At 38.1% G+C, this 13,532-nt stretch overlaps 1 protein-coding gene across 1 annotated transcript; it reads left to right on the top strand.

Annotated features, from left to right (window-relative positions):
* Positions 1–8,175: 8,175 nt before the first annotated feature.
* On the top strand, positions 8,176–12,287 carry LOC112553276 (uncharacterized PE-PGRS family protein PE_PGRS54-like). Its single transcript, XM_025220383.1, has 4 exons — positions 8,176–8,260; positions 8,922–9,011; positions 9,735–10,765; positions 12,094–12,287. Exons 2-3 carry the CDS (start codon positions 8,930–8,932, stop codon positions 10,736–10,738), a joined length of 1,086 nt encoding a protein of 361 aa, XP_025076168.1. The 5' UTR covers positions 8,176–8,260; positions 8,922–8,929; the 3' UTR covers positions 10,739–10,765; positions 12,094–12,287.
* Positions 12,288–13,532: the final 1,245 nt, after the last annotated feature.

Here is a 13,532-nt window from a genome sequence, read left to right as displayed (position 1 = left end):
AGGAATTAGCGTGCATTTTTTCTTGCACATTTAAATTTTTTTGTAAAAAAGTATTTGTTTTTGCAGTGTCCCAGGCGTTGTTTGATTCGCTGACGCGTTCAGTTAATACATTCAGTAACTTAATTGTCACTCTCCCCGGGGTGAAAAGAAACCATTAAACAAAAACTCGAGGCTGAGAGTGAACATATAGATGCCCTCTTTTAAACATTTACTAAAAAGGCGGAAAAAGATATCACGCGCGAGACCACACGTGAGCAATAAAAACACAACAAACCAATGCACCCAACATAGACCAACTACCTTTGAACGTGCAAGCAGAATATTATTTCCTGCCCTGAACAGAAGAACGAATTCGAACACTCAGTCCGTCCAGCCTTCCGTCCTGCCGTCTGTCCATCCAACTAACCTAACCCACCCTCCCATCAACTCACCAACGAGCTCAAAATTACATTTTAGAATTTATGAGTTGTGAAAACATATTTAAAGCAAAAGAATGTATTCATTGATACCAACACAAAATTGAATTGAATCTTTATTTAACAAATATTTTCCTAAACAAAAGATTTTTTAAAAAATTAAAATTGTGATCGGTTATGTCATGACAACGGTCACATAATGTAAATGGAATCAGCATGTCAAGAATCAACTAATATAATTTCACTTTTTTTTTTCAAGTTCTCTCTAAAGTTCAACCATGGACGTTTATTTATGGACTGATGTCTGTACGCCGAGACTCACTCTTGGCCTCTGGAGAAGTGATCCGCTGTTAGTCTCGGCGACCTGCAAAAAAGAATGTGAATAAACCGGAAGCTATGTCGTTTAATGCCTCGTCTTAGTAGTTAATCTGAAATGTGAATAAACCGGAAGCTTACTGGTATGGAGCCTCCTTCTAGCAGTTAAGTGGAAAAAAAAAAATCGTCCGCCAGCTGTCCAGTGGATACAAGTTCGTGGTTCATCAACATGTCACTCAGGGGAAGGAAGCACACGGCTGAATAAAGTTTATAGCAGCAACGTTACTTCCCCTTTATAAAGAAGCGAGCGCGAAATATAATAATAGTAGAGTTCAACAGCACGATGATAAATAAATATACATTAAATAATAAACGAAAAAAATAGCTTAAATTATAAATATACACACATTAGCCTGATTTCTGGACTTATAGGTAATCGATAAAAAAAAAAAAAATGACGAATGCATAAGCTGTCACGGAGTTGTATGTGAATAGGAATCAACATAGGAGGGAGATAACGGCGGCGCTCGGTCGCTGATTTATTTTTCGCGAAGGTCGCAATGAAGGGAAAAACTTCGGGAGCCTTCGGAAGCGTGACGTCAGCGAGCTGGGCCGACAGCGCTAAGTAAAAACCCTTCGCTTCAATCTTTAGAAGCTATGAAACTTGTTCTGGGGCTAATTCAACAACTTTTAAACACTACGATGGGCTGCATAAAGTTAATTGTGACATGCAAAATAACTCAAGGCCTGAAACTGATAAAATAAATGAGGGCTCAAAGCAACCGACACAATGATAAACGACAAGTAGGTTACATTAGAGAGTTCCGATACGAAGCTTCAGCAGCGAAGAGGATACGAACAGTGCGTTTCGATTGACAACTGGGGTGATCAAAACTCATGAATTTCATTTTGGGATTTTTTTGTTTTTTGTTTTATGGTGTTTTGCTTTGGGATGTTTTTGTTCTCTAGTATGATAAATTTTCTGTCAAGCCTTTCACGAAAACCTATTGATTGCCGAGAGAAATCATATAATCTAGCTGTGTATAGTCTTATATTTTAGTCTTTAATATGTTAGAAAAGCAGTTTTGAGCAGGGTTTACATATATTCCTTTAAAGCGCTTTCTTTATATAATAAACGCTTAAAGACAACATGAAGGCCTTCAGTAGTTTTATGGACTAAATAAATTGTGTATCATTGCCAGTGTTGTACATGTTTTGGGAAAAAAAGTACAGAAATAATTAATAATTAAAAAAAACCACCACAAACTATACAATAGACGTTTAAAAAAAGGGAAGAGGGGGTGAAGTTGCACAGGAAAGAAACCTAGTCTAAAATCTGCACACTGGAATATAGGCTGTGGAGCATCTTCTTTACCTCATAACACAAACCTATCCTAGTAAATCTGATCTCAGAAAATCTGCATTTTCCTTCTCATATTCACATCTCTATTCTATATTATTGAAAATGCCAGCATGTAGTGTATTTTCTGTAATCTCTTATTCCTGTAGGATGAACCTGATGTGTTGTTGAATACAATGACTGTTTTCTTATCTGCTGTCCACAAGCTAGTATATGAATGAGGAGCAAGAGTGAAAGTATAGATTTGTTTGCATGCCTGTGTGAGACGGAGAGCGAGAGAGATGCAATAAACCTCTGTGCAGGAGAGAGACAAAAAGTAAGAGAATGGAAGAATGTTATCGTTATAGATAAGTTAATTGTGCACTTGTATTTAAGTGACTGTATTGTAATGTGCTGTAAGAAAATAAGAGTATAAAAGGAATTAAAATACATTCAATGCTTTGAGAACGTGCAATGTCTGAAATGTATTTTACACTCTTTTTTAGAATGCTAGAAATAATCTCATTTAAGGAATTATATACTTACTGCATTCACTTCTAAAGGTGAAATTCTCTTATCATTTTTTCCTGAATAGAGTCACACATATAAAATAATAGTTCATCATTGTATATGTCAAAATGTCTCTAAAATGTTTTGCATTGTAATTTTTTAAGGGGGGGAGAGAGGGAATAAGGAAAACAGAGTTCGATACCCCCCCCCAAAAAAAAAAAAAAAAAAACCCTGATGCCCAGCCTTGTGGACAGGTGTTACTGTGATTCAACCTAAAAAAAATGAGATTTTATGGAGAGTCATCAAGAAAAAAGTGAATGCCTGGAGTTTGCACATTGAAGTGCCTTGAATGCAAGAACAAATGAAGAGTCTGGAAATGTAAATATTTACAAATATAGCTTTGTTCAGTCAAAAGTTGTATCAAATTCTTTACATCATTAAACTGATAACCTAGAGGATGCATTATGATTGAAAGCAAGTGACTATTTAGTACACACACATCTAGCTCCTCAGGATGTAAGAGTTCATTGCATTTATAGTGTCTACACACATGCTAAACATACAGAGTGGCATAAGGAGAGGGCAAGATTGTAGTATATGTTGAAAACTGCTTTATCCATTTAATGAATATGGTGATTCGAACACACAAAATATAATGTCATTGACAAATGACAAGCATTTTTAATACTAGAGGTAATTAAATCTGCTAAGTTACAAAGCAAATGCTTAATTACAAAACAAAGTGGTACATCGTAAAAGAATGCATGGCTTGATGAAAAAAATTCCTAGTTTCCTACATCTACAACCATACCCTTTGCACGCTCACCTTTCACTTACTATTTAGCTGTTGAAATGGAAAAAAAATATTTTATGTTTGGGTATATATATTTTTTCCTTCTGCATTTTTAGCATAGCATAAGGTTTGCCTGAAATCAATAAAACAAGTTCTCCTGCAGTGACAAGTTCAGATATTTAGTAAATGCCAATTTCCTGACAATTTACTAATTGCAACAAAAACCCAAATTCCTTTGCTTGACACCAATGACCTTATAACTAGCATTGGCAATAGTGTTCAAACTGTTCTTATCATGGACAGACAAGCACAGCATTTGGCATTTTGAACCAGTGCTTGTATTTGTGGGCATTTGATTTTATAACCTTTTACTTTAAGAATTCTTGAAGAAATATTTTGTGTAATGTAGCACTACCTGGTTCATTCTTTACGTCTTCATGCATGCACATACTCATATCTGCGCATATATTATAATAACTCCTGATACTAACAGCTACTCACTCATTTTTCATTTATATATATAATTCTCCTACACACAGTCTCATATCTGCTTATGTATATATATGTAAACCCCCCACATACACATATCTGCTTATATATATATATGTAAGCAGTGACGTTCTTCACGTTCTTGATGCTGGTTGTTTATTTTGCGGATCTTACAAACGCTGGAGCTAACTAAAATAAAATTATTTGTTTTTGCGGAGCTATCTTCGATATCCATCTTCAGTATGACAATAATAGTTTTGTAGAGAGAAATTTCAGTGTGATGATCAGAATCAAACTTCACAAGACGAGACAAATATTAAAAGTACGTCTAGTTTCCAACGATTATATTTACAACTCCCATTTTGTTTTCTCTTCGTTCACCGACACGTGGCAGCCCTTTCAACGCCTGTTTAAAAGTGTAATAGATGTACGTTGTATGAAACCCTGTTTTCGGTTTAAAAGTACGACAACGCTGCACAGATATAGTATTTAGTTACTACACGATGTTATCCATGAATATATTTCTGACTACTTGTTCACAATACTCAACCACTTGTACACAATACTCAACTACTCAGTGACTACACACTACTCAGTTGCGCATGTTTCACTCCAATTACTTTGTAACATAACTTTACTTCTCTCACTCCTGATCAGCAGACCATGGAGAATGTCAGATAACGATGATAATCCTTTGAAATATAACTGGCAACGTTTTTAGTGTATGCAGGCAGTATACCGTTGACTGGCACATTTTGTTTCTCAAAGTTCACACTGGTGGTCTGACATTTCTTAATTTAACTTTAGTCTTGACCACAAAGAGATAACTGGAGATGTCAGTCATGAGGACCCAGTGTGTGACTTGCTGAAGACGATGATAGAAATTAAGCCGGCAATAACGACGAACAGTACTTTCTTCTCTTGTATCGGCTGGTCGATGGAGAGAACGGTCAAGACCTTGTCACTAGATCAGTAAGTGTAACGTGTCTGGGTTCAGATCCCATCCCCGGCACAATATATTTTTTTTTACGTGTGACATCTATTTACAGTTTCGACTGCTTTAGTCTAATTTGTGGGTTTGGTGTAACATAAAAATACCAAGTATGCAGTTCATACGAACAAGCATAGTGCTTTTATAGAGATGGATATGCTAGTACGTAGTTATCTTCATCCGCAAGTCATCTAAGTATCTTCTGGATCTTAAAGAAGTGAATTTAAGCATCTACTTATCTAAACTAGAACTACTTACCTTTTCATTACAGAGACGATTATTGCTAATCCCTTCTATTCACCAGATCGAAGCTTTTAATTAAAATCACAAACGTTATCGTTGGTACTGGACCTTACGTAACGCTGTTGGTTGCTTCAAACTTGGGTGCTTTTGCACTATAAAGGGGAGATGGTGGAGAAGGGCACCAGAGTACCCAGAGAAACCGGTAATTCCATCCCTGCGAACATATATAGAATGTTCTGTGTCACAAACTTGCTGTGCTATTTTTATTTATTTTTTTTATTTTTTTTTTTTTTAGCGAGGAAGGGGATAGGAAATTGGAAAGAGGGAGGTTGGGAGTGTCAACAGCCTGAGGCGGGCCGCGCCATACAGGGATAGCCGGCTGATCTGTGTTTAATTAAGTTTGGTGTTGATAGGTTGTTTTGTTGGAAGAACAAAGGAAAGAGTGTAGTAGTATTTTGGATGTGTGTGGTGTGACTGTTTTTTTTTTTTCCTTGACGGGAGCGGTGAGGACAGTCTCCTCGGTATTGTCAGTGCGTCCGGAGCGGACGGGTTTTTCTATTGTAAACAAGTCTTGAACGACTTGTGGTGTAGTCCTGACTGGGCTGAAAAAATCCTGACAAGATTTGTATCTTTAAATCCTTTTTAACATTGAACCTGTTGAGGTGAGTGTGTTTCTTTGTTGATTTTTCAGTGAGTGTGTATTTCTGATGAGTGGATATATTTGTGTTATATTTCATGAAAATGGTTTAAAATAGTTGAGAGTTGAATTTTCTACTTATCTAAAGATTGGTTTTGTTTTGTTTTGTTTTCTCCAGGTTTTCTTTGTGTTTTTATTTCACTTTTGGTTAATTGTTCTTCGTCTACTCGCCTTATCCGCCTGGGGTACCTGACCAGCGCTGAGTTGAAAATAACTTCAAGAAGTGGAAACTTTGTGTTACTTTTTCACGTGGATATATTTGTGTATGTTACAAGTGAAAACTTCGTGCTGTTCAAGTGAGACTTTGTACTGTCGGCAAGAAGATTGAATATTTTTGAGACATTGGAAGAAACGTGTGTTCGAACTGTGGGGTTGGGAACTTTGGACTTGTTTTGTGTTATTTTTTTTTTTTGGATTTCAAATTATATTATTTTTAAAATTTTAATTGTTGTTTGTGTTTTGATTTATTTATGTTCCTCGTCTGAAAGGCACTGTAGAGTGCAGGTGACATTCTGACACGAGGTCTTTGCATCAGATTTTCATTTATTTATTCTGTAGGTTATTTTTATTCACTTACTGTTATTAAAACCCGCCAGTCGCTACAGAATGGCTGATAAACAAGTGATGCTGCTAATCATAATACACTATAAAACCCACTAGATATATCTCCATTCCCAAGCTAAGCCACCTGTCAAACAAACTGTTGTTTTTATTTAGTTATAATACAGAGGCTTATTGCAGTGTGAGTTCCAGCCTCTAAATCATGATATCAGACACTATCAGTACAATCGTTGCACGTGGAGAATATTTTGACTGTTCATGTTTATACTCACAATAAGTCTAATAGGGTTTATGGATCTGAGAGAGATATGGAAACAGGTCAGGGTGACTCAAAACAGATTACTTAGGATTAGTATGTACCGTCCGAATGTTTGTAGACGAGGACAAGATTTAAAACATGCATACTACTCACAAAAAGTTCAGGACCAAATCAAAAATAACAGAAAGTTACCGCATTATGTCTGATTGTTCATGTTGTAAATTGAATTTCATCATTTAATAATAAAGTGCGAAAAGAATTTCTTTTTGTCAACAAATTGAAATCACACAGTGATGAGTCCTACGTGAACCATACTGTGTATGGCCGCTGTTTGCTGCCACATAGTCAACACTCTCGTCTTCTCGTCTTCAGTGAACCACTCTCACTACAGTGAACCACTCTCACTACAGTGAACCACTCTCACTACAGTGGCTTGAGGAATGGCCAGACACTTTTTCTGAAAAAAAAAACCGGAACACCCTGACAACTGATGCCTATTTTTTGACAAGAACAATGTTTATTCATTTCAAGTTTATATTCGGTTATCAAAGTGTGATTCCTGGAAGTGTAATTTATGCTAGCATGATATATCCTGTGCAACCCTGTGTGAATTTAAAAAAAAATTCAATTACACCTACTTAATTTGCTTTGGATTACCTAATAAGTTACTGTTCATGCAGGATTCAGATGTAAACAGTTTTGTTTCACACTGTTCGATCTCGTATTATTAGTTTTAATTTTTTTATCTCTTACAGTTAATTTTTTATGATCTTTTGAAATTGGTGAATTTCCGTGCGGGCGGGGGGAGTTGCCCTCTAAAAACCGCCCCGGTAAGCAATGAGTTAAGTTATAGAGATATCCCTAGATATTTCAGAACATATCTGTTGTGTAATCTGTGTAAATGAGTAGGTGATGAATTTCATTAACTTTTGTGTGCCCTTTCTTTAGTGACTGTTTCGCGGAATATGCTTCCTGCTTATTTTGTGCATCATCCAAATGTGTTTAAGCAAATTTATTCGAATTTCACTACCACTGTCTAAGAAATTTCTGTTTGTATATTCTTTTAGTATCAGTGTTTATCTTAGCAGTCTTTTGCCCCATTGTCACAGTTTGTTGTACATATGAGATTTTTATTGTGTTTTAACTGTCTTACTTGATGTTATGGATAACATATGGGACACCCTCCCTGCCTGGGCTTATAGTCAGTAAATGAAATGAGTACTACAAGTCGTCTCAACTCATCAATCGAGTGACAGAACTGATTCCCCTCAGCCAGTGGGACCTTTTTGCAGAATATTTCATCACACACTCCTCTTAAAAAAGAGCTCTACAAATTAATTTATATTTTGCACCAACAACCTGCAACTGGCCCTTAACTTTCTGTCAGTATAAAATATTGCAAAATTCGTTCTTTCTGTAAGAATTAAAAGAAATATGAGACAAGCTAATGCCATCTTTGTTGTCTCTTCGTGTTTGTACAAACTTTCCGAATGTTTTCCTTCCTTGATGCTGCTTGTAGGCAGCTGGCTTTATTCTGATTTGCTGCTACTGGGAACGGTCACCTATTTAAAGTATGGTCTCCTGATGTTTGCCAGACTCACCGTCACCTGACGCCAGGTAGAAACTGTCTGTCTTACCATCCTGCAGGTCAGTCAGCCAGCAGTCTTTCTTTTACTTGTCTTTCTGTCGTATAGTTGTACCTTTTGTTCTTCCAGAAATGCTTTATGCTGGTATTAAGAATATTGACAACGCATTTTAGTAAGTCGATGATTGCCTACTAAATCATAGAAATGTACCAAGTACTTTTCTTACTTGTAATTTGCATATCGTTCTTCGGAAACAATTGTTTTCTCAGAAAAGGTAAAAAAGGAAAACGATTATCAGAAGGCAAAACAAAGCACTAGTAAGAGAGTTTTACTGGAAAAAAAAGCTTTAAAGTTATGAAACTTGATGGAATTTGAAAGAGGTCTTCGTTCTTTTCTTGATTTCTACCCAAGGAGTCCTGCGGTATCATGATGTGCGGTGGCCAAGCTTCTACTTGTTTGAAAAAGTATGAAGGAGGCGTGCCAGGGCCAGCATGTTAAAGGAAAAAAAAAGTCAAATAGCCAATATGCTAGAAGGTTAGGAAAATAAAAATTGTCGACCACGATGCTAGAGGGAATTTGAACAAAGCAACTATCACTCGGTGAGGACAGAGTACAAAGTAGCCTTCTCGATCTCTCCATTGACTGAATGAAAAACGAAATTGGGGAATATAGAGTCGCTTTCAGATAAAATGTCTATGTCGTGATTGTGTCTTTTATTGCAGATTTCACCATGAAGATATTTTACATCCTTTGCGCTTGCGCAGTTGTGTCTGCCGCCCCTAACCCCGGTGTTACCAAAGAACAGCACGACTGTGAGTATCTACCGGGATGTAAGACGATTCTTAAGTCCACTTTTAACCCTCCAAACGTTTGCGAACGAGTTTGCCGAAGCTCTGTTGTGAGTGTAATATAAAGATATAAAGATGGGTAAAAAACTCTTTAATCACTCTTTGTAGGACGGTCTGTTAAACCAAACAGTAGTCACAAGAATGTAAGCAAGTTTCTGCTCATGCCTCTCCTGAAGAAAGTAAACGTGAGGAAGTCCCAGAACCACTGAACTAGTGCTGCTTAACATCTACCTGGGGAAATCATTCTTGGTCACACTTCATGACCATCACTGAGCATCACTGACAAACTCACCGCCAGTGAATATGGGATGTGGATGAGCACGGACAGGGTTTAGTCATTGTCAACACCACCAGATGTAGCATAGAGGACATCCGGATAAACAGAGTACAGTAGACGAGGTGGGGGCCTTCAGTCCCCAGAAGCCTCTCCTCACTGCCGTCAACGATGCTACAGTCCTTGAAGTACACGTTGAAGGTGGTTGAAGAAATGTTGGTTGACTAACGTGAAGGAGTGGACAGACTGGAGGAACTTCTCACACGGGTACCTCGCTGTTTTGAGTTAGCCTTAGCTAAGTCTCTCCTACGACTGTTACCTCATGTGGCAGTTCAGTAGGAGAATAAGAATGTATATATCTATCACTTTCTATGTGTTGTACGTCTGAACATGTAACCGTCCATTATTTGCAGATCCAAAAGTGAGGATTTTGGTGGAGAAGCAGACTGGAGCGCATGATGTGGAGAAACGTCTGTTTTTTGGTAGTGTATTCGACTTTGTTAGTTCATTTGTTGGAGACGTTGGTTCTGCATTCGAAAACACCGTCAGTGGTGTTGGTTCTGCAGTCGGAGACGCCGTCGGAGCTGTTGGTTCTGTAGTTGAAAACACCGTCGGTGGTGTTGGCTCTGCAGTCGGAGACGCCGTTGGAGCTGTTGGTTCTGTAGTTGAAAACACCGTCGGTGGTGTTGGTTCTGCAGTCGGAGACGCCGTTGGAGCTGTTGGTTCTGTAGTTGAAAACACCGTCGGTGGTGTTGGTTCTGCAGTCGGGGACGCCGTCGGAGCTGTTGGTTCTGTGGTCGAACATGTAGCTGATGATGTTGTAGTTGGCGTAGAGGCGGCGGTTGACAATCTTGGTAAGGCAGGTGAAGCTGCTGTAGGTGGCGTCGAGTTAGTGGCCAATGATCTTGCTGATGGAGCTGAAGGTGTTGTAGGTGGCCTAGCGTCAGCCGCCAAAAATCTTGGTCAAGCAGCTGAATCAGTTGTAGGTGGTCTAGGGGGAGCAATCGAACATATTGGTCAAGCGGTTACTTCTGGCAGCCTGGCAGAAGCCCTTCAGAACCTCGGTGAAGCGGCGGAATCTGCTGTAGGAGGTGTTGTGGGCGGAGTCGAACATGTCGGCGGAGCAGTTGCAGACGTTGCAGAAGGTGTTGTGTCGGGAGCCGAAAGTTTAGCTAAGGCAACAACAGATTTGGTTGGAGGCGTTAAAGCAGTGTGTCACTACCTGGTTCAGGGAGTAGAGGCCGCTGAGCAAGGTGTTGAAAACGGACTAAAGGATGCCGTTCAGTCAGTTCCAGTCGTTGGCCAAGTAGCAGCTGTGGCACAACAATACCAGGAGCTGCTGCAAGCATCGGGAGCCACACAGCAGATCAGTGAAGAGAAGTGTAAGGAAGCCATACTGGCATTCATTGGAATCTAAGAAAAACACTGAGGCCGCCATAAACAGGTTTGAATGAGAAGCGTTTCATATTTCATACAATGTGAATAATGATGATAGTTTACACATTCTTGTTAAACAATCCCATAAACACAGCTAGCGAGTGCAAAGCATGCGTCACACACACACACACAAAAGAACTTGCTAGCAAGAAATAATTATTCTTAAGTTCTACTAGAAAAGGTTTATCTACTTGAGCTTAAAATGTCCAATGATTACTGGTTACTAATAATCAGCAAATCAAAGAAAAGCAAACTTGTTTAGATGCAGATGTTAGCAGCAGGGAAACATAATCATTTAGCTACTTTGCTCAAAAACATTTAGGAGGAGGATTGAGTTTTAACAAAGTTTATTATCTTGTAAGCATTTTGTTTTTAAAAAAAGAAGCTTGTTTTGATTGCAAATATTGCATTTTTTCTATAGAAAAGCTGTTTAAAGGAGAAAAAATTATCTGCGTAGAAATGTGTAGTGTCATCTCACACTAAACATTAACTCCTACAAGAGGTCGACTATACAGAAGCCAGAGGCTCGAGCCTTTCACTTGTCCTCGTTTTTGTAGAAAATATTTAGCTTATGCCCTCAGCCAAAATATACAAATGCAAAACTGAGATTTAAGACTTGACACGTTTTTTAGTCTTAAGGTACAAAAATTTAATCTGCTTTAATACTTTTTGATTTTATTTTACATTAGCAGTGAAGTTAATATTGAAAATTCATTTAATCAGAGCTTCTGCTAAGGTTAAATTCTTTGGGGTCCCAGGGACCCCTTCGTCAGATTTCTATGGGGTCCAAGGCTAACTCTTAGGGGTCCCTTTACACTATGAAAAAAAACAACAACACAACAAATCAATGTAGCCGTGTTGGTTACATCAACATAGTTTTTTTGTTCAACTGCCTTTCAGGCACACAAAGCACTGTAATGTCTTGTCAGAAACGGAGAGATTTCTGTGCCATGAAGTCTGTGCAAGCATCTGTGATGAGCTTATGCTCACTTTACTTTCGGTGCTCACTTTCTTTCCGTTTCTGAGACGATGATTTTGACCACGCTGTCAGCATCTTAGAAACAGAACTCTTCTCAGTAAGGAAAAAAAAAACCACAAACAACTCAGTGCAAGGGAAGTAACTCTCACCTTGTAGCAGACGACAACAATGTGTCAGACGATGTCAGACACTACACTTACCCAATTTTGTATCTGTTCTTCGCCCAAATTTGAAGGGGTCCCCTGGGACCCCATTGACGAAAATTGAAGGGGTCCTCCGAACTTTTAATGCCTACTGTACGCAATTTTTTGCGTAAGCAGAAGACCTGAATTTAATATATTTGAGTTCTTTCGCAGGTTGCAGTCAGTCCAATCTTCATATAACTGCTGATGTCAAGAGACAGTCCGGATTTCTCCTCACATTAAAAGTTTCTTCCCAAGTTTCTAAAGACCCAAAGTGCTACTCGTAGTCACTTTTTCTTTAAGCCCAGAACTTCTGAATGTTTCAATTAATTCAAGTTCAAAAACAAAGAAAAGAATAAAGAATCTGAAAACAATGACGGCTTTTATTCTTTTCACCGTTTTGAGATGTGTATGTGTTGTGTATTTGCATGTGTATGTGTTCCAGTCCGAATGACTGAATTGATGTTACTTTTTCTCTGTCTCTAGATGTAGTTCTGCACACACACACACACACACGCACAATCACACACACACACATATATACAAAACTGCAGGCAGGTATGCACAACTAACTTGGCTTTCCGTTTCACCAAACTGTCCTACTTCAACATTTTCTAATCAGTGCAACAAATATAACAAAAGTTTGAGCTGCTGTGATAAAATTCACCTGTCAATCCCACGGTTTTACCAATACATTCCGTAGTCGAACAACCGTAAAAATATAAATGTATATATACACGTAATGTTGAAAATCCACAATTCTGGAATAAAATAAGGTCTGTCAATATTACTTTAAATAAAAGAAAACAGATTTATCTGTGACTTTATCTGCGCAGAATTCTTACTTAGTAATGAGTCGCTGTTGAGTGGTGCGACGGATGCAGACACTCAGCTTGTGTACATCTCTCCCTCAGTGACTGAGACAATAAAAATACATCACACGCGGTATGAAATAAAATACAGAGCTTTTCACACTTTATCTATTATCCTAATCACATTTACTATCTATCTTTGTCAAATACAGATACACAGACAATTAATTTACAACTTTTGCCTAATATGGCAGGTCTGTATTCACAAATACATAAAAATAACATAACAAATATCATAAATAATGGATTGTACGCCTATCAATATCAAGATCAAGCAATTCCTTTAACAGCACCTAGTCTTCAGACTTCACAGCACAAAGTCAGCAATTAATAATTATAATTAACTCCCCTCACCCTTAAAAAAACGGACTCAAACATAACATCACAAAGCACATTAATAATGGATTGTACGCCTATCAATATCAAGATCAAGCAATTCCTTTCACAGCACTAAGTCTTCAGACTTCACAGCACAAAGTCAGCAATTAATAATTATAATTAACCCCCTCACCCTTAAAGAAACGGACTCTTACATCGAAGATACAAACTCTCACCTGTATGGAAAACGATACCGTTGCTGATTGCAGGAATTATTTATTCATTTCCAACGACATTTGTAGTCTCTCTCAATGTACGTGTACATGAATCCTAAACTCAGTCATGAAGGGTGAACTCATGCACCCAATAATATTTTTATACCCTGTCGACAGACGAAGAGCTGACAAGCACATTTTTCATAAG

This window comes from Pomacea canaliculata, linkage group LG12 (genome assembly GCF_003073045.1).
Source record: "Pomacea canaliculata isolate SZHN2017 linkage group LG12, ASM307304v1, whole genome shotgun sequence".
NCBI classification, from domain to species: domain Eukaryota; kingdom Metazoa; phylum Mollusca; class Gastropoda; order Architaenioglossa; family Ampullariidae; genus Pomacea; species Pomacea canaliculata.
This window is presented reverse-complemented; position numbering and strand designations above follow the sequence as displayed.